A 21,015-nucleotide genomic window follows, 5' to 3' on the forward strand; every position below is an offset into this window, starting at 1 on the left:
AGGCCAAGAGTGCTGATTGGTAGAATTAGGTGTCTACAAACATGTCAGAGGCCTATTACCTCTCTCTCTCTCTTTTTTTTACTAAGTCACATCACTTGCTCTTTCTAGTCTTTGATAAAGTAGCCATTCCCTTAGCTTAGTTCATCCACCATTTATGTTATTGCCTATGATCCCTTTCCCCCAGTCCTCCTAAAAGCTTGATGCTTTGATTTCTGCTTCCCACTCCTCCAACCTTCAATCTTTGTCTTTCTGTTTCTTCCCAGATTCCTATAAATCCAGACTTCCAACATACTTAAAATCCTTTGCATGGTCCCTACCACTCTCTGAAAATTAACATCCTATTTAACTTTCTCCTTTGTTAAAAAATCCAACCTCCTAGAAAGCCATTTCTATTGTTGCCTTTATTTCCTCTGTCTCCTTTCACTTCTAGTTTCACCACTAAACTTAAACGACTTTCTATGGTTATGAAGAATTAATTCTCCTTGATCTCTTTGGCATTATTTAACATTATTGATCACTTCCTCCCTCTGGTATTCTTTCCTATTTGGATTTTCATGACACTGCTGGCTCCAGTTTTTCTACTTGCCTGACTACTCTCCTTTGCTGGATTGCCATCTATGCTCCATCCTTTCAATACTAAACTCTGTATGTTAAATTCTCCTTTTAATCAGATAAAGCATTCACCTGAGAGGGAATTAGATGGTATAGTAGATAGAGCACTGAGACTAAAGAAGAGTTCAAATGTGATCTCACACAAATAGGATGTGTGATCTTGGACAAGTTACTTGTTTGCTTCAAGGTGCCCAACTGTAAAATGGGGATAGTAACAGTACCCTTCTCTCAGGGCTCTTGTGAGGATCTCAGGAGGCTTTAACAAATGCCTACCACACAGTTTCCATGCTTTTACTTCCATCATCAACACTATCACCATCTGATACCCTTTCCACTCTAGCCTATCCTCCTGGAGTGTATACTATACAAAACAGAAAAAGTTCCAACCACTTATTCCTTTTACACTGTCTTTTCTTTCCCCTTTTCAAAGTCCCAGAATATAACCACTGCCCAACCCAAGACATCTGGTTTTTTTTTAAATTTAATTCCCTCACTCCCCTTTGAAAATATTAATCTTTGAAGAGGACACTTTTTTCTTCTACCCTTGTTAAAATGTTACCGTAACATTTTCATACATTTCCTTAAATAAATTTAATTTCATAAGTTTCTCTGGAGAGCTGAGTTTCTATTTCAAAGTTTCTTCTCTGGTCTTTTCATTAAGAATATCCGAATTTCCTTTATTATTTTGGAAGGCAATGGGATTAAGTGACATACCCAAGGTCATACAGCTAGGTAATTATTAAGTGAGATCAGATTTGAACTCAAGTCCTCCTGACTCCAGAGTCAGTGTTCTATCTTCTGCACCACCCAATTGCCCTATGTCCTTTAATACATTCACGACCTCTTTATGCCCCACTAGGATTGTGCACAGCTTTCAGTTAAATGGTTACTGTGTGTAAACTGAGATCCTTTGCTTTGTGGAATGGACTCCTGTTGGTTTTTCAATGCTACTTCTGCACTACAATGCTAATGAAGAATCCAACATCTCTTCTTTTCAGAGGAAGCTTCTGAGTCTTATAGATCCTGACTCTTATTTCCTTATCACTTTAATTGCTTCTTTCGGGATTTTTACAGTATTTTTTCCTTTGATGGTGGAACTCCAAATTTTGGCATTCAATTTGTGATTCTTTCCAGAAGGCGGGTAGATTCTTACTATCTTTTTTTTAAAAGAAATATTTCATTTGAGTTTTACAACCCCCCCATTCTTGCTTCTCTCCCCACCCCCCACAGAAGGCAGTCTATTAGTCTTTACATTGCTTCCATGGTATGCATCGATCTAAGTTGTCCTCCAGTATTAGGAGATCTGCACAGTTGTCTTTGTAAATTTCAAAACACAATATTCAGCATTCTAAAAATAAAAATCATGTTTCATACAGAGTCCAGAAATTACATTTCCTTAGCTTATTTTCAGGCCAGTTTCTTTTAAGATAACATATCTTATATTTCCTTTTTTCTTCCAATCTTTTAACAGTTTTGATATTCTGTGACTTTTGAGTCACTGTTCTACTCTGATTTTCAAGGAGTCCATTTCTTGTATGAGTTTTATCATTTTATCTTCTATGCAATTAATTCTTCTCTTGCTTTCTGTTCCCTAGATATTTATGTAGTCCTGGTGGTAAATACATTTTTTCCAAAGAGACACTTTATATTATTGAGTTAATATTTAGGGGATCTCTAGATTTAAGTCATTTTTTATAACTATCAGCAATTTCTTTGATTTACTGTCTCCAGTTTTAGTTCCTAAATAGTACCCTAATCATCATAGTACTGCTAATCACTGACTCAATTCCTCTACATCCTACATATACAACCAAATGTCAATTCTTCCCTCGTCAAAAAAGTCCAACAGTGCCCTATTGCCTCTAAAATAAAATAGCCTTTTTTGGATACTTAACATTCTTCATGATACTACCCAAAACCCATCTTTCCAAGTTTATATCACAGTATTCCTCTTTCACATATTCTACAATGTAGGAAACTTAGTCCTCTTTTCTCCATGGTGCCTGCCTGCCTTTTCACATCCTTTTATTCTACACTATCCCCTGTGTTATGTCTATGCTATCCCTCTACTTTTAGAACTTTCCCTGAATCTTAACTCATGGATTATTTTTTCAGGAGTCTTTTTCTAGTCCCTTTTTATTGTTAGTAGTTCATGATCTCCAGCTCTTTAAATGTGATCTCTCTCCCTCTGAAAATGGAAATTTCCTTAGGAAAGAAAGAATTTTCATTTTGCCTGTATATCCCTGAACAAATGATAGGTGATCAATAAATATTTGTTGCACTGTCTTGCTCTATGAATGATTTAGACAACTCATATTTGAGAAGGATATCTAATATGATAAATCTAATGTGAAAATTTAAACACTAGAATAAAATCAGTATCTTTAAATTTCACAGAATAAAAGTATAGTTCTTTATTTAGGTTCAAAATTCAACTGTCAAACTACAAGACAAGAAATCCCAGAACAAAAATTCAAAACCATAAAATCATGAGGGTTTCAATTAACATCAACTTAATGAGTAATATAATTAATAAAAAAGCTAACAGTACATCAAAGTTTCCATTATACTAAAAGTAGTGTTTAGTTCAGATTTTGGAAAAATAACAAACCATCTTGAGCCTAGGAGAAAATGGAATGATGATATAGTCTGGATAACCTAGGCACTAAAATGACAAGATAACTGCGTTCCAGAAAAAAGAATCAGACTTGAGGGTGAGTCAATCAACTACTGGGACATGAGGACTTCAGAATTATCTTGCTTTTTGAGTTAGAATGATCTCAAGATGTAGGTGGAGACAAATAGGCAAGAGTATCTAGAATAACTGTTATTATTCTAAATTATCCAAAATAACACTAGGCGATAATATGTGGTGATTATGGGTGGACCTCTTACTCAAAATCACAATCTTAGACATCAAAGCAGTAATTGTTACTCTATTCTATGGCAAAAAGAGCAGTTCATCACTTGTAATGATACTTCCTAAAATTCATTAAAATCCCCCCAATGAATTTATAAAGTTTTATGAAAAAATCATTATCTAAACTGATTAGTTTAACAAAGAAAGTACTACACCTTACAGATTACTTTTATAAAAGCTTTACAAAAAAATCACCAATGGAATGACAATGAGACAAACTTTATCTCCTCATTTACATGTGTACTTTTATATGAATGAGCTGCAAAAAAACAGTAAAACTTTTTTCATAAAGAAATCTCATGTAATGAAATTATGCTCAAGTTCTATTTATGCATGTGACAAACTATCCATATCCATTTCTCTTATTTGGTAATACAGATGATAAAAATCCATGAATAATGATGAAGATATTAAGTAGCCAACCGACTCATTCTGCCTTCTCTAGATATTTTCATGTTGAGGCAAATAACAAAACCACCTGGCTCATCATAAAAACCAAGATAAGGAGCAGAAATGGATCAACTAATGCTAGAGCTATCAGATATGTTTTCCAAGATTATGAACACAACTTGCTAGAAATAATGTCAATAACTATAACCTAGGTGTTCTGATGCCTAGTGTTGGGTTGCTTCACAATTCTAGGTCAATGGCAGACATATATTCGATATTCACATGAAGCAGAAGATAGCTACCTGATTAATACATCTTTTCAGGCCTAAGCCTATGAAGAAAGCCAAGATGGCAGGTAAAGAGATAGATATGAAACAATCAAGTTTGGTCCTTTTGCCTTATTCTGTTGCCACTTTTAGTTTCAGCTCTCCTCTCATAAAGGCACCTACTAGTGAAATTGCCAAAAGACAGAGCACTAGTGAAGACAGAAATATAAAAAATAAAAAAATCTGAATTAATGGATTGTCTGTAATAAAATTTGATTGTTACAAACTTTAGTCCTAAGAGACTCTAAAATGATTTCAGTATTACAAATAAATTATTTAAAAATAAAGTCATTAGAGTAGATTTTTTAAAACAACCTCTTATTTCTATAAAGCAAGTAATACACTAGTATGCCATACTCAGAAAATCCAGTTCTGTCCTGCAAGATGTTTAGCTAGGTACCAGGGTAAGTCCATATTTAAAATAAAATATACCATACAACCCTTAATATCTGCTGAGAGCTAAAATTTAAAAGGTAATTCTTAAATTTACCTAGCATGGAACTCAATTTATTTAAGTTCAAAGGATATAGATGAGCCAAATCTGCTGGAATTTGAATTTGAGATTCTGAGTTACTTGGATTTTTTTCAACCACAGTCTTTCAGTGTATAAAGATTTACTCAGCACTTTTAAAAGATATGTTAGAATGGATAATCTAGAATAATACCTGCAGGTAAATCAAAAATGTCAATAAGATTTTTAAGAGATAATTAAGCCTAAAGAAAAAAATGAGTGTTAGAGCTTTCTAAAGATTACATTAAGAAGAATCAATCTATTAAAATGACTTTTAAGATAGTCAACATTCATAAATATGAGTGCATATGTATACATACATACAAATACTTGTATATACACATAGAAGTGTTGAATAACTTATAGATTATCAGTTCATGGAAGGTTGATTTCGGAAGAGAGCAATACTAAAATTCTAAAGGATGAAAAATTTATAATCCAAAATGCATTTCCAATTCATTCAAAGAAATGCATTTAAAAATGACTATAGAATTTGTGAGCATTCATATCATCTCTCAGAAAATCCAGCAGTGTTTAGAAACCCAAATATAATGTACTTTTGGAGTTGTCTCTCTGAAATTTCTTTCTGCTACTTCAGGAACAACTAGCTATGAGAAAAGGATAAGAAGGAAGAGATTTTCCCCCCCCTAGATTCAACCTTGAAGGCAAGTTAAAAAAAATTGTGGAATTTTTATTTACAAGGGAGAAGCCACTCAAGTGTTCCTTGTTATATTTTATCTTATTTAAAATGATAGTCTATCTTTGAGGGTACTTGAAATAAACCCTCTAATGCAAGGAAATGAAAACAGGTATAACAGGAGATCCAAGAAAATGCTACGTGTGAGTTCACATGCGGCATATAGTGGAAGCTTTGCATTGGAGCACTTAATGCACTAAAATGAAGTCAGAGAATTCATAAATAATTACAATCCCCAATCTTTAGATAACCCCAGAGCTATGTGACCTCTTGGGGAATTTAGGTATCAAAAAAATGGGGATGCATGTGGGTGGGGGGGAAGGAGGAGAGGGAGAGGGAGGGAGGGAAGGAAGGAAGAAGGGAGAAAGAAAGAGAAAGGGAAGGGGAAACAGAAAGAGATGGAAGAAGGGTTAACTTTCAGAGCATAATTGAAAGGGAGAAAAGCTGGTTCAAACTATTCAGAAGTCATGAATAAAAACAGAAAAGCATATGAAAGAAAATTCAACTGAACACTGCCTAACTACAGAAGGGGAAAAGACTACTATGAACTGGAGTACTTAAGCATGAAACTATATGAATTAATTTGTCCTCCTACACCACCTATAGAAAGAAAAAAGCTATCATAAAAAAAAGCTTTTAACTGGCAATTTGGGACTGAGTCAGATATCATACAAAAAAATTAGAGAATCATGCCTGCTCTTTTCAAATTTACAATCTAAAATAGTTCTACTATGAACAGAGTAAATGTATATGATTTTTTAACAGAATAAAAAGTTTTAATTTGCCCCCTAGCAAGGGCAAATTTAAATAGTATTTATAGTACAAATATTAGTAATAGTCTAATATGTATGTATTCTGTCATTTTATTTTATCATTACATGACTATATCCACAAAAAACTGCACTTTATAGTTCAGTTAGGTAACTATAAATTAAGACTGGAAACCAAAGACAATAACCATGGGAGTTTTCAGGTTCAGGGTAGATGGGTCAAACTAAATAATTATCTAATTAATTTGAAAAGGTTTCCCAAAAGGATATAGGATTTCAGAAGCTCATGACTATAAAGATACAGCTTTGTATGATAGATAGTGAAGTATACAGATATATCACTTTGGATAATATGTTATCCTGAAGGGTTTAAAATACTCAGTTGAGGAATTTTTGTTTTATCCTATAGTAAATAAGAAGCAAGAAAAGACTCTTGGGCAAGAAAGTGAAATGGCAAGACTTTGGGAACATTATTTTGGTAGTTATGGCAAAGAAAGGGGACTATAAACACGGAAACCAATTAAGAGGCTCTCTTGGCAAGAAAAGGTGATAAAGAGCTGAATAATGTTAGTCACACAGAAAGAAGAGTTTTTGGAGGAATGAATGTATGAGAGGGCAGGGGAGGAATAGTGAAGAGTCAAGGATGATTCCAAGAATGAATGACTGGAAGGCTGGTGGTATCTTCAACAAAATCAGAGTTTTGAAGAGATGTAGGTTTAGGAGGGAAATAGAAGTCCCACTTTGGACATGGTCTGTTCAAGATGCCCAATAAGATACTGAAGCTTAAATTTCCAACAGTGAAATTAGAATTCAGGAATGATACTAGAAATGTATCTTAAGGGAGCGGCTAGGTGGCACAGTGGATAGAGCACCAGCCATGGAGTCAGGAGTACCTGAGTTCTAATCCAACCTCAGACACTTAATAATTACCTAGCTGGTGTGGCCTTGAGCAAGCCACATAATCCCATTGCCTTGCAAAAAAAAAAGAAGAAAAAGAAAACACATCTAAAAATCTATGATAACTGAACCCATGGGACCTGATAAAAGAAAGGGCATGGAGAGAGAATATTGCCCAGGTTTTTCAGTTAGATGCAGTAGTAGGAGTCAGTACAGAGCTTTTGGTCAGACTATTATTTACAATTTACCACTGCAAACTTGCTTTTATGTTGAATAGCAGAAGATTAACAATCTCAAGACTAGTCAAAATGCAATCATAATTAACTTTTCTAATTTAATGCAAAAAGCATAGAATGCCAATTATTTCTACCAAAACTATAATGCAGTTGTTTCTACTACAATTCATCACAGTAACAAATACCTCATTCAACAAGACTTTTATACACTTAAGCAAACCTGCTTCCTGAAAGAACATAAGATAAGGCTACTTTAATCCTTTCAAAAAATTACACTATTTTGCGTTTTCTTTTTATCCCTTTAAATATCCTTCTTAGTTAAGAAATTAATATTCTCACTCATATAATTCTTGCACAAATTGTACTTTTACTTTTCTACATCTCTTGTTAATTACATGATTTTATCTGTAATAATCTATTCATAAGATGTTGATAACTTTGGTTACTCTCTCCATCAAAAAAAAAAAGATGAAAACTTTGCATAAATTGCTTAGCACAAAGTTAATCTTATAATGCAAGGCATAAAGAGGATCTAACAGCTATTATATGACTTATCAGCTTTCCAGAAAGGGTCACTCTGTACACTTTCATAAGACTAATTAAATACCTTAACAATGTCATTGAAACTTCATGAATCTTTCAATAAATTAGTCTTCCTCTAAAACATGTTTTCATTTATTAATCTAACTTAAAATGCAAAGTGTTATATAGGAAACCTTTCCACAGTTAAGTAGGGCCATTCAGTTAATTCTGATTATATGGTTTAAATGCAAAGTATAATGGCCACTATGACCTGTGACATAACTAAAACTATCACTATCTGTCACAAGATGTTAATCCTCTTATTTCAACAGTGACCACAGTTTTTTTTTTTTTTAAAGAAAACCTTTCCCTAAATGCCCATTTTGGAAGATATTTTACAATTTATAAAGCAAGATGTACACATGCATATGGAATGGTTCTAGAAATTTAAAAATATATAGTAAACACAGATAGCAGCCAGTCCTAGGCTTTACACTATGACTTAAATTGCTTAATGGACTAATAGTTCATAAATAAGCACAATACTGACCCTTCAGGTCACCAACTCTTTTAAAAGGGTCCAGTAAGGGCTAAACTATTATTTGAAAACAGAAAAAATACTAGTTAGTAAATATACAAAAAGACAATTTCTTACACAATTAAGCCTCAAAAAAAAAAACAGATCTAATTTTATTTCTAATCATTTCACTACAGTTTATAATTAATTCAGTCTTCAGATGTCTTCAATTAAAAACAAGCACACTTCCCTACACTCAAACACAATAAACAGAAATATAAAAACTATCTGAGGTTACTTTCACAATTATAGAAAATAAAGGTTTTCAGGAAATTGTTAAAAAGGTATTTATATACCTTTACTAAGTTAGTTATATGTACATTGGATACATCAGAAAGAGAATTTGATTAGACGCATCAGGTAATACCAAGTTTAAAACAACTTCAATTACAAATTATGGTCTAATGAAGCAACATTTAACTAGAAGGGGGATGGGGAGTGGGGTGGAGGGGAGCATAGAGGTAGCCAGAAAAGCAGTTCATCAAGTTAGAAAACACCAAAAGTTTAACTTTATATCTTATATAAGAGAAAGGATATCAATCTTCTTTCAATGCTTTAAAAGTATCAGTGATTTTATCTATATAATCACTTTGTCCACTGACATAAGATCTTAACTTACTAACATCCTACTTAGGCCCCTTTCTTTCCTCTGACACCACTACTTCCCTAGTGCAGGTCATCCTTTTCACCTCATCCCCGGACTACTGCAGCAGCCTGTTGGTAGATCAGCCTGTCTCAAGTTTCTTCTCACTCTAATTCTTCTTTAACTGTCTAAACAATGTTCTTCCAATGAAGTTCTAATCATACCACCCCTCTTCATCTTCTGGCTTAACTGGCTTTCTTGAGTTTCAGCTAAAATCCAATCTTCTACAGGATCCTAACTCTAGTTCTTTCTCTCTGCTAATTATTTCCAATTTATCTTGAATATAGTTTTTTGATACATAATTGTATATCTTTCCCAGTGTTATAAAGTTCCTTGAGAGAAGATACTGTCATTTATCTTTATATCTTCAAGCCCTTAACACAAAACCTGGAGACAGTATTCATTAGTATCCTTAGTTACAGGGTTTCCCATAACCTATGATGTGATGGCCAATTGTCTGGTGAGGAACTATTCCCAATTCCACTGAGCTAACTCCTAGGAAATAGACACAAGGATTGTCACAAATAATTCAAGCTTGCTCTGACCTGCAGAACTTAGCTCTATCCTCAAGAATGCTAGCACAGGGACAGCTAGGGGTGCAGGTTAGAGCACTGATCATGAGTTCAAATTCATCCTCAACACTTGATAATTGCCTAGCTATGTGATCTTGGGCAAGTCACTTATCCCCATTGCCTTAAACAAATAAAATTTTAAAAAAGCACTTTTCCATGCCACAATGAGCTATTTAAACTGAGCTTTCTGGCATCAATATCTTTTCCCCAATTAAAATTCAAAATAATTATAAATTCTGATGTTTCAACCAATGAGTTCTGAAATCTCTTACTTCCTTCCACAATACAAAATTAAATATCAGTTCATTTGAACAGTTCCACAATAAAGGTATTATGTACATCAACTGGAGAAAGGTCATTCATAATACACTAAAGTCTTAAATTCAATTAGAGATCATGCTAAAATGAATTCCCACATGTCTCTTCATTAACAATTTCACCTAAAATATCATATCCCTAACCACTAAATAAAGATTTTACCATGATTTTTTACAGATTTTTTATACAGCAATTTTCAAAGTATCACTAAAAGCAATATTCCTCATAATAACTATTCACATCCGCTTTTTATTCAGCAATCCCACTATGGGGACAATACCCTGAGGAAATCAAAAAGAGAAATGAAGTTCCAATATGTAAAATAATATTCCCAGCAATACTCTTGATATATTAAAGAACTAAAAACGTTGGTGCTAATCACCTGGGGAAATGGCTGAAAAGGGTTATTATATATGAATATAAGGAATTACTATTCTGTGGTAAGACATGATGAAAAAGATTTCAGAGAAACATGGGAAGAAGTGAACAAAATGATGCAGAGAGAAACAGGAAGAACCAAGAGATAGAGATGGGAACTGATTGCACTTCAAGTCTGATTAGTATATAGAATTTCGAGAGCAGGCGACACCCTTGACTCCCTTTACTGGTATAGATTAGTATCTTTTTCAACTTTCATTATAAGATAATTAGAATTACGTAAGATACTGAATGGTTAAGTGATATGCCCAAGTTCACATAGTCAGAAAGTGTCAGAGATTGAACTTGAGTTTATATTTCTGTCCGCTATCACACTCTGCCTCTGGAGAACTAAGAGAATAAATACCATGACAACAATGCAAATTAAAAGATGACAATTAAAAGAATGATAAATAAGAAGTAGTAGAAAAATCACTACCAAGTCCCAAAGAACATATAGTGAAATGTACCTTCATTCTCACAGCAGAGAAGAGAAAGAATAGTATATCTATGATTACATACAATCATTACATTGACTGACTGATAGAATTGTGCATCTAATAACTATAATTATCTTAATTAAAAAGATGTAATTTCTTCTATACAGTGTTCCCAGAAACTTGTTTTAAACTATGAGACTTCTGAATAATACTCATATTTATAAACTAATCAACAAATATTTTGATAATACTTAAGATACTCTGGGCAAAGAGTATTTTTTAACAGGTATAAGAAAATCTATTACTTGTTTTATATAGCACTAAATATTTTTGCAGGACTTTAATAAATGTTTTTTCAAATACAACATTGCTACAACTTGTTGGTATGTTATTGTGAGGATCCTTTTGGGGTATGGATTGAGGTGAATTGACACTGAATCCCAATTCTCAAATTTTTCAAATCTATGGTGTTAAACTAAATATTAAAACTATAATACAATCCCTTATTCTAAGTATAAAATTGTAAAAGAGAATTCAAAGAGTTTGTAAGCAACTGAGTTAATACACTATAAAAGTATATCTATTTCTTGAGTTTCAGATTACTAGAAAACTGAATTTTTTTCTGATGTTTTAAATCATGGGCAATGTATTCTGGTAAAACAGGAAGTAATGTTAAAGGGTTAGTGAATTTGAGAAATCATCTTATTTAATAGCTGTTACCATAGTGTTTAGCTGCTGCTGTTCTTCCTGCAGATGGGAATTCATTGATATGATTAAATTTGATGGTATGATAATATATGGTAATCGTGATTAATCAGAAACCCACCAGCAAATGGAGGATGTTGGGCATTATGTCACCTGCATTTTAAACTGCATTCCTTCCATGCCAGCCTGACAATATTTGACAGCTGGAGGAATCTCAGACTACATCTGCTTACTACTACTTATACTTCTGATAGGAAAAAAAAGCTCATCATTCCTTCCCTGTCTTTATTGCTATAATTGCTGGCCCTTGCAGACAAGTAGTGAAAACACTAAGTGTTCCAAAAGCAAGCTTTTTTTTTCTCATTGTAGTACAACCTTGATTCACATCTGCAAAGACCATAATCTGAAAGAAATGTAATTTGATGCAGCAGTCTCATTCAAACATGATTTGCATGAAATGCCACATAAAGCACAATCCAAGGAATGTCAATCAACACCACCTGATACCATGTACCCTGCTAAATGAAAACAAAATACATTAAAAACTACCTGTGATTTGCTATTGCCACACAGTAAATAGAAAGAAAATTTCATTTAATGGTACCATTACAATAGTAATGCCATAGCCAGACAATAAATTAAAAACCAATGGCCCAACAGCATCATTCCTATACCTAATTTTTCAGTGTTTTTAACAAACACACCACTAAAAGAAACTGTTCAGTGGCCAAATCTTTTCTTTTTAACTGGGCCACTGGCTTTCAAAGGTTAATCAATGGACCGAAGTAATGTTAAAATATGCTAGCCAAGATGCTTTAAAACATCACCACTTAAAATCACATTAGATTTTAGTATTTGTAGCAATTTAAAGGAAACAAAAGTTATTCTAAAAAAAAATCACATCTTAAAATGCTACTTTATATGAAGATAATATAGTGAGGGTACAAGTGGTAAGTTTTATAGGTGACCTTTGGTAAAAGGCACAACAAATATGAAGAAAGAAGGGACTAGGAAACTAAGTTTTAATGAGAGAAAATAATAAAAAATTAGGTGGGAAAATCTCAACTATGAATTCATTATTTTGTTTAAAACAAAGAAAGCTCCTTAGAATTTAAAGCTAAATTCATATAGAAATGAAAAAAGATGCTTCCAAATGAAAAGGCAATTCAAAATAATTAGCAAAATATAAAACGGGACTGCGAAATGAGATTTAAAAGCCTAAATGGCTGATATAGCACATTTTAACCCTCAGGGGTATATGCTAGCTGCCTAAGCCAATCAGCCATGCTAAGAATCTGTTATTTAAATAACTGGAGTATATTTATGCTTTCCCAAAATGATTCAGTTCTCTGATAAAATGTTTTAAAATATCAAATGATCCACAAAAACATAAGGACACAAGGGGTACGGAGAAGATGGTTCATGAACTTTCCTAGGACATTTATTTTGTGGTAAAATTCTAGATTATAGCATATATACATTTATATAGATCTGTGTGTGTGTGTGTGTGTGTGTGTGTGTGTGTATATTCAAAATAAAAGCATGTATTTAAATAAGAAAAGATTTTAGTTTCTGAATTATGTTTTATCTCTGAACAGAAGCTGAGTCAAAATAAAATTCCAGTAGAATCAAGGATTTGAAATGGGAAATTTCCATTAATTTTTATGCAATTACTACTCAAATATAATTTTTCCTTTCAGACTACTTAGCAAGTATTTCTAAAGCATATTTATTCAAACTCCTAAGTTTCTAATTCAAATTTCTAAATAATTTGGTTTTATGTCAACAGAACTAAAACACAATCTTGTTTTAATATTCATATTATTTTGAACTGAAAATTTTAACTTAAATTTAAATTTTAACTTATATGATTCTTAAATAAATAGCCACAAACACAAGTACACATACTACTGCTAGAATAACTCTTCCCAAATTGGCAGTACTGACTTTATACAAATGTTCTTACTTTTTTCTTTATTAGTAGTTTGAAAACTTTATTTCAGCATAATTAGTTTTCTATACAGCCCCATGTATTTTATGCATACATTCAAGAAACATTATACTGAGAAGTCTAGAGACTTCATGAGACTGCCAAATGGATCTGAGATAAAAAAGAACCCTTGATTTAAGGTTTACAATTAAACTATTTTCTTTAATAGCATGCTGATGAGAAAGTTGTGGGGAAAAAATTAAGTAATTAACCCATTACAAAGTAAGCAAATGTTTCCAGCATGCTTTGAAATCAGATATCCTAACCTTCTAGAATTACATATATTATATCATAATAACCCCTAACCCTCAAATCCTTTTCTGCTCTAAAGGAACACTGCATAACTGAACACTAAAAACTTTTACTTTCTGTTACTAGACATTACTATTCAACATAATATCCTGTGTATTCTTCTTTTAGATAAGCTGCAATAATTACATATAATGATCCTTTATGACAAACTTCTCATAAACTTTTAGAAAAAAATCAAAATTTGGATCTTATATCTTGAACTAATTTATAAAAAAATCATTATTAAAATGATAAATTCTAAATATATCTGTATCTGTTTAAAAGATTAGTAAGAGTAAATTTGTATTTATTTACTAGTCCTGAAAATAATAAAAATGTTTGATGAATTAAAGGATCACAAATAAAAATGTTTCCTCTAAATCGATTCTTTCACTATTTTTAATCAAAGAACAACATAACAGGTCGTCTTCAGGTTTTACATGGAAGTGTGCCATGCTTTGAACATTAGCTAAGGTCATTAAAAATGACCCCCAAATCATGTTAATATAAGGCAAACTAATTTTAATTGGTCAGAAAGGTTCAAACTTATTTAAATAGCAACCCTCCCACCCCCATTTATTGGTGTAATTTTTATCTTTATGTTAAGAAAAGGATTTCCCCTTTGTTTCTATTTGTTTTGTGAAGTGAAAAATGTCCAAAATTGATAAATTTCTCACAAAATTTAAAATATTAACTGGACTATGCTCTAAGCTTCCTGTGAGGTTTTTTCCCCTCCAAATTATCATATAAATTTATTGAAGTACATTTGGAAAAATCACGAATGAAAACTAAGTGACTATTCTAATTTTATACTAGTTGGAAACATGAATTTACAAGGAACACCAATTATATTATTGTTTTATGTCTGTTCCATTTACAATTTCTTGTCCATTTTGAATTTTACCTAATATCATATTATTATTGCTGTAATGAAAATGAAATAAACAGGGAAACTAGTTCCACAATAGTTCAGACAAAGACCTTGGGAACAGTGTTCAAAATATTTCTGCTTTTCAATAAGTAAGCTTTTAAATATGTTCATCAAAAGAAATATATTCTGCAATTTAAAGAATAGAAATCATAAAATTCACTGGCTTATAAAAAATAATAAATTATCTGAAGGAAAAATGCTTTTTTTCCTTATTTTCATTCATGAATTTTTTTCCTGATTGGATAATCAGGTGGTAAGTAAGAATCATTAGCAGTTCACAAAAATTAACAGAAAACAATCTTCTAAATTACAAAAAGTATGCTTTCTTGAATAATAGTTACTAAGAGCAATAATAAATCAATTGTATTGAATTAATTCATATTTACATGGTTGTGTAAGGTTTAAAAAGCACTAGACAGTTGAATTCATTTTATTATATTTATGCACAGCAATAGATCTATTTTTCTTTTCTGTGAAATTTTGCAATTTAAAAGTTCTTTATATTTTAGGAATTTTCCTGTTAAATATAACTACATATCTTCATACTTGTATTGTTTTATGAGTTCAATTACAACAATAATAAGTCATTAAATACTGTAAAACAAAACTCAGGGAAATTTTTTCCAACAAACCACTTAAGTCAGAAAAATGAAAGAAGTTGTAGAACAGTTCTGAAATATATTTTTAAATTATTTTTTAAAATGTTATTAAATCAAGTGACTGGGCATCTTATTTTTTTGTTTGTTTTAACTTTCACATACACATGTGTATGTATATACACACACGACAATCTTTAATAATGGAAGGCTCTTTGAACTTAATACAAGGAGACAATAATAAAATCAAAATCCATATTCTTTAAACTAAAATGCATTTGAACTTCCCACTGGTGACTCTGATCCAACAATTTTACAGTTAAACAAAATTAATTCTGCTCTCAAAAATCCATTGACCTTAAGCTTTTAACAAACATTTTCAACTGCACAGATTATTGTCAATATTTACAAATCCTTAAAATTATATTTAGCTGGAGCCACTTTTATTTGCTATATTAATATTTCTTTGCAAATGTATGCTTATCCATATCACAGCAGAAGGACCAGCTGCTACTCACTGGGAATCTCTGGGGTCCTACAGCAGGTCTGGGCTGGCTGGGTACTGGTAACAAGGGCACTAAAAAAAGAAAAACACCTTTCATTGTGAATCTGTTTTGGTTAACAATGGTACCTAAAGGATAATACAATTTACCAAACAGGGAAGAAGGCTTAGGGCAAATTCTTGAATACATACCCCCACAAGAGCTTTTTTTTTTTTTTTTACAAAAGGCCACCAAAACCTCAAAATAGTAGTAAGAAATTTCGACTTCACTAGTTAAATATTTAAAATATTTATAGATTACATTTTTCTTTAGGAGATGCGTCCATTTCCAATCTATTTTTTCTAAATATTAGTAAAAGAAAGAATTTTCAATTCCAATTCCAGTGCACCCATTTACCCAAAATCTAAACACAAATACAAGGAAACTTTCTGTTAATTATAGAGGAAAAAGGAAATCAAACCACAATAGAAATTATTTTTATAAGGAAGTTAATTGTTTAGAAGGATCAAGGTCAATTTCATAAATGGTTATACTAAGTGGATTACATACTTCTGTGCTTTAAAAAATTCTCAAGTTTAAATAATGGGGTTTTGATAAAAACAAAAAATACAATTAAACAGGGAATTTTGCAAACAAGTTTTACTCTAAATTTCAAAGAAAATGGTAGTTCTGTTTGAAGATATCAGAAAATTAAGAGAAAATAAATCTGAATAATAAAATAATTCAGAATAAGAGAAAAAAATTCTTAAGTTAATAAATGACTTCCCCACCTCAATTATTCAGGAAATTTAGCATATTCATAATTCAAATCCAGCATAACTTTTTTATATAACAAGATTCTATAATTCACACTTGAAAGTGCTTCTAAGGCTAGTTAAGCAAATCTTTGAAATCTGATTCAGAAAGATAAGGAAAAAAAAAAGACAGGGCAGGTTGCCAGAAAAAGTTTAAAAGGATTAGGAGTGGTAGAGGGGTGGGGAAAGGGAACAAGAGTCAATTCCTCAAGAGAATAATTTGACCCTAACAGCAACATGGGGGTGATGATCAACCTTGAAGGACTCACTCATTCCATAAGTGCAATAATCGGGGACAATTTGGGGCTGTCTGCAATGGAGAATACCATCTGAATCCAGATAAAGAATGGTGGAGTTTGAACAAAGTTCAAGGACTATTCCTTTTAATTTAGGAGGAAAAAAAACCTGATATCTTATTGTCTGATCTTGCTATCTCTTATACTTTATGTTTCTTCCTCATATGATTTCTCTCTCATCACACTTAATTTGGATCAATGTACAACATGGAAACAATGTAAAGACTTACAAATTGTTTTCTGTGGGGAGGAGGAAAGTAAGAGTGGGGGGAGGGGGAATTGGAAAACTCAAAATAAATCAAATCTTTAATTAAAAAAAAACAATAATCTGAAGAGCTTTAAATTTTGAAGTTAGTAGGGTTTACCTGGAATGCTGCTTTTCTTTTTGTTTTATTTAACTAGTTTACTAGCCTTTTACTACATACTTACTCCTATGTGAGGGCAAGCTAAGTGGCACAGTACACAGAGTGCTGAACCTCATTCATCTTCCTGAGTCCAAATTTGATCTCAGATACCTCTAAGCTATATGATCTTGGAAAAGTCACTTAACCCTGGTTTACCTCAGTTTCCTGATCTATAATATGAGCTGAGGAAGGAAATGGAAAACCACTCCAGGATTATTGCCAAGAAAATCCTCAATGTGGTCATGAAGGGTGGAACCCAATCTACAACTGCTGAATAATAACAAAAACTCTGAGGCATTGAATTGTATACCAGTAAACAAAATGCTGCCCTCAAAGAGCATGAGTTTTAGTTGGAAAAAAAGAAATCGGGGTGGCTAGGTGGCACAGTTGAGAAAGCACCAGCCCTGAAGTCAGGAGTTACCTGGGTTCAAATCCAGTCTCAGACACTTAATAATTACCTAGCTGTGTGGCCTTGGACAAGTCGCTTAACCCCATTTGCCTTGCAAAAAAAAACCCTAAAAAAAATAAGTAAATGTTTCTCTTTAAAAAAAAATCAAAGGAAGGGAATAAATTATAAAGGAATATATCAGGAAGTATAAAATTATATGATATACAAATTCATCAATATTGCTTAATTTAAGACTTGGAATCTAAAATGTCAATTTATAGAATTAGAACCCTCTCCAACATGACTATGTGGTTGTCTTAAGTTTTGGTTAAAAATTTTCAGTAGGAGGGTATCCAATGAAATCCACTACATTTTGAGAAAGTTCTCATTCTTGGGAATTTCCTTAAGGCTAAACTAAGTTCTTTGCAATTTCTAATTATTATATCCTACCCTTCAAGAGTCAAACAAAACAAGTCTGATTCATTTTCTCTATGTCAGTCCCTGAAATATGCATGCTGAGTAAACATTTCTAATATATCATATGAAAGAAATTTTCCTTATTTTATATTTGAACTGGGCCTATTTTGCCACTGACAAAGATTTACAAGTTAGATCTTACTATTCAGGCATGCGGTGGGCTGAGGTAATTAAGCTTTTATCACATAATAATTGTGCAGACAAGCATCATTCAACAGCTATTCATTTCTAAAATAACTAAATTCTAGAGACAAACTAACAAGTTTGTTTATGGGTCTGTTTACCCTTTCAGTCATCAGTAGAGAATAAGGCAAAACAGTGAATAAGGAAGGGATGAGGCAAAACCTAGAATCAAAATGCCAAATCTATTAATGCTTCTATTTTATTATCCTGGGTCTCAACTAATTTATCATACTTTAGTTTCCCTGAACATAATGACTTACTTTTGGTTTTATGCTAACCTGCCTCTTCCCCCTCCCCACCATAGCTACATTTCCTTCTAAGAGATACATGTTTAAATGCATTATCATTTTAAAGGAAAAATAACAAAATTTGTCATTATCACAAATTAACAAAATTTGAGGAAGTGATTATCAATAAAATATCTGAAATTCAAAATGCAGAAAAGTCAGGTGTTCTGAACAGCTAAGGGTTAATTCTTAAACTTCTCTTTTAAAAAATGAAAATAATTCTGCAATGTATTAAATGTTCCCACAGGTAGCAATTCTTCTGCACCCTGTACAAGCTACCTAAGTGTAAAAATTTCAGGATATCATCATACCATTCTTGGATCTCACTTGGGCACACAACTATCTCCATCTTCTTTAGCAGATATATAAAAGTCTTCACTATTGTCTTTGACACATTTCTAGCATGTAAACTGTCATTGCTAACAAGCAGCAGGTGCCAAGAGAAAAAGGCAAAAAAGTTTAGAAGCCCAATCAAAGAACAGGCAATTTGTGAATGCCAGCAATGAAACAAGAACTATCCTAGGCAAAACTGAAAATAATCCTTGCCATCAAAAAATTCATGGTTTCTCAGGAAAGATAACAATATATGAACATAATAAGTACATCTACAATTTATATGAAATAAATACAAGATAGTTTAGGGAACAATTATAGGGAGGAGGGAAACAGGAAAAAAATAAGGTCAAATTTCAAATCAGTCTTAAAGTAAAGGATACTATAAGGTTAAAGAGAAACTCATTTGAGACCAGAAGGAAATTCAATGGAAAGACATGGAAACTAGACTAACTGGATCAGAGTACTGGAAGGGGAATTGTACAAAGAAGATGGAAAAGTAGGTTGGGGCCAGATTATGAAGAGTTTTACAAGTGAGGATTTCATAGGCAATAGGAAGACACTGACATGGGCAAGTGGCAGGATTATAACTGAGCTTAAGGTACATCAATTTAACACAGGTGGAGGATCACTGAAATGCAGTCACCAGAGGCAGAGAAAAGTCATTAGCAAGACAGTGCAAGTTTGATAATGGTCTAAACTAAAGCAGTAGCTACTTAATAAAAAAAGAAGATATAGGCAAGAAGGGAAAAGCAATAAAATTTTGGCAAGTAGTTGCACATGCTGAATGAGGGAGAGTTGGGAGTCAAGCATAAAAGCTAAGGTGGCAAATACTGTTGATTAAAAAGGCAGGGTGGTTTTCTCAACAAAAACAGGTAAACTGGGAAAAGGATAGGTTTGGAAATTTGAAGTACGATGACAAAGAGTTCTATATAGGGGAGGCTAGGCGGCACACCAGCCCTGGAGTCAGGAGTACCTGAGTTCAAATCCAACCTCAGATAGTTAATAATTACCTAACTGTGTGGTAAGAGTTCTATATTATAAATGTTAAACTCAAGTTGTCTATGTGACTTCTGGCTTGAAAAGTTCAATAGGAAAATATTTTAAGAAGGAAGTCAAGAGGAGTGAAGTTGGGTGTCCTCTGCATCTGATGGAACCATAAGAAAAACTCACAGTAAATCCTTTGTTCAACCCAACTGGGTAAAGGGGAGACAGATAAAAGTCTGAAGACAATGGGTACAGTCAGTCAGAAACAAGTTGTACAAGTAGTCCAGCATCAGGGAGAAGCTGTGGAGCCGGGCAAAGGGGGTCTTCAGCGTACTGGAGTACACTGTGAGAACAGGGATGAAATGGCAATTTTGTTACCTATTACCCAGTTCCAGATCTAGAACAGACTAAGAAAAGTATCTTTGCAAGGGAGTGATCCTAGGACAGGAGTCACAGAGATAAGTAGAGAGAAAGTTAAGCATTCATAAATAGCAGTGATGTGGCTCAGTTTCCCAAGGGCAGTATGAGACCTCCACCAGGTAGATCAGCCAGCAGAAAAATAGAACAATGACTCCTTTGCAAAATCAGCTGTGTGAATGACCATGATCCACCACAGAACATCAACTGTGAAATCTTGAAGCCTCCTTTCCCCACCTTTATCAAAATTGCAAATGATTTTTAAACAAGAATGCAGATATATGGATCAGTATGTGCCAATGATTCTTCAGATGCTTTCTATTTCTCTGCCTCTTTGATATATTATGAATATAGAACTTTTTAATCAAATAAACAAGTCAACAAGCACTAGAAACTATGCTAGTGCTATAAGCTGCCCCCAAAAAGGCAAAAACAATCCCTGTGCTCAAGGCAGTTCACAATCTAATGGGGGAGGCCAAACAAATAAGACACATCAAGTCTAAACTGGTGAGAACTGAAGGAATGTCCCACCATTAAAGGGAAGAAAGGTTTCTTACAGAAGATGACATTTCAACTGCATCATTT

The 21,015-nt window shown here is 32.8% G+C and overlaps 1 protein-coding gene across 8 annotated transcripts in view; it reads right to left on the minus strand.

Annotated features, from left to right (window-relative positions):
* The window catches only part of RBM33 (RNA binding motif protein 33), a 166,521-nt gene that overhangs the window by 78,539 nt on the left and 66,967 nt on the right, over window positions 1-21,015 (minus strand). For all 8 annotated transcript variants that reach the window (XR_012470034.1, XR_012470033.1, XM_074193284.1 and 5 more), the window contains one exon: window positions 15,880-15,938. Coding sequence is in view for 6 of the 8 variants with exons in the window: in XM_074193284.1 (XP_074049385.1) it covers window positions 15,880-15,938 (59 nt within the window). In the remaining 2 variants the exon portion in view is untranslated. The remainder of the gene's footprint in view (window positions 1-15,879; window positions 15,939-21,015) is intronic.

This window comes from Macrotis lagotis, chromosome 7 (assembly GCF_037893015.1).
Source record: "Macrotis lagotis isolate mMagLag1 chromosome 7, bilby.v1.9.chrom.fasta, whole genome shotgun sequence".
In the NCBI taxonomy this organism is placed as follows: Eukaryota; Metazoa; Chordata; class Mammalia; order Peramelemorphia; family Peramelidae; genus Macrotis; species Macrotis lagotis.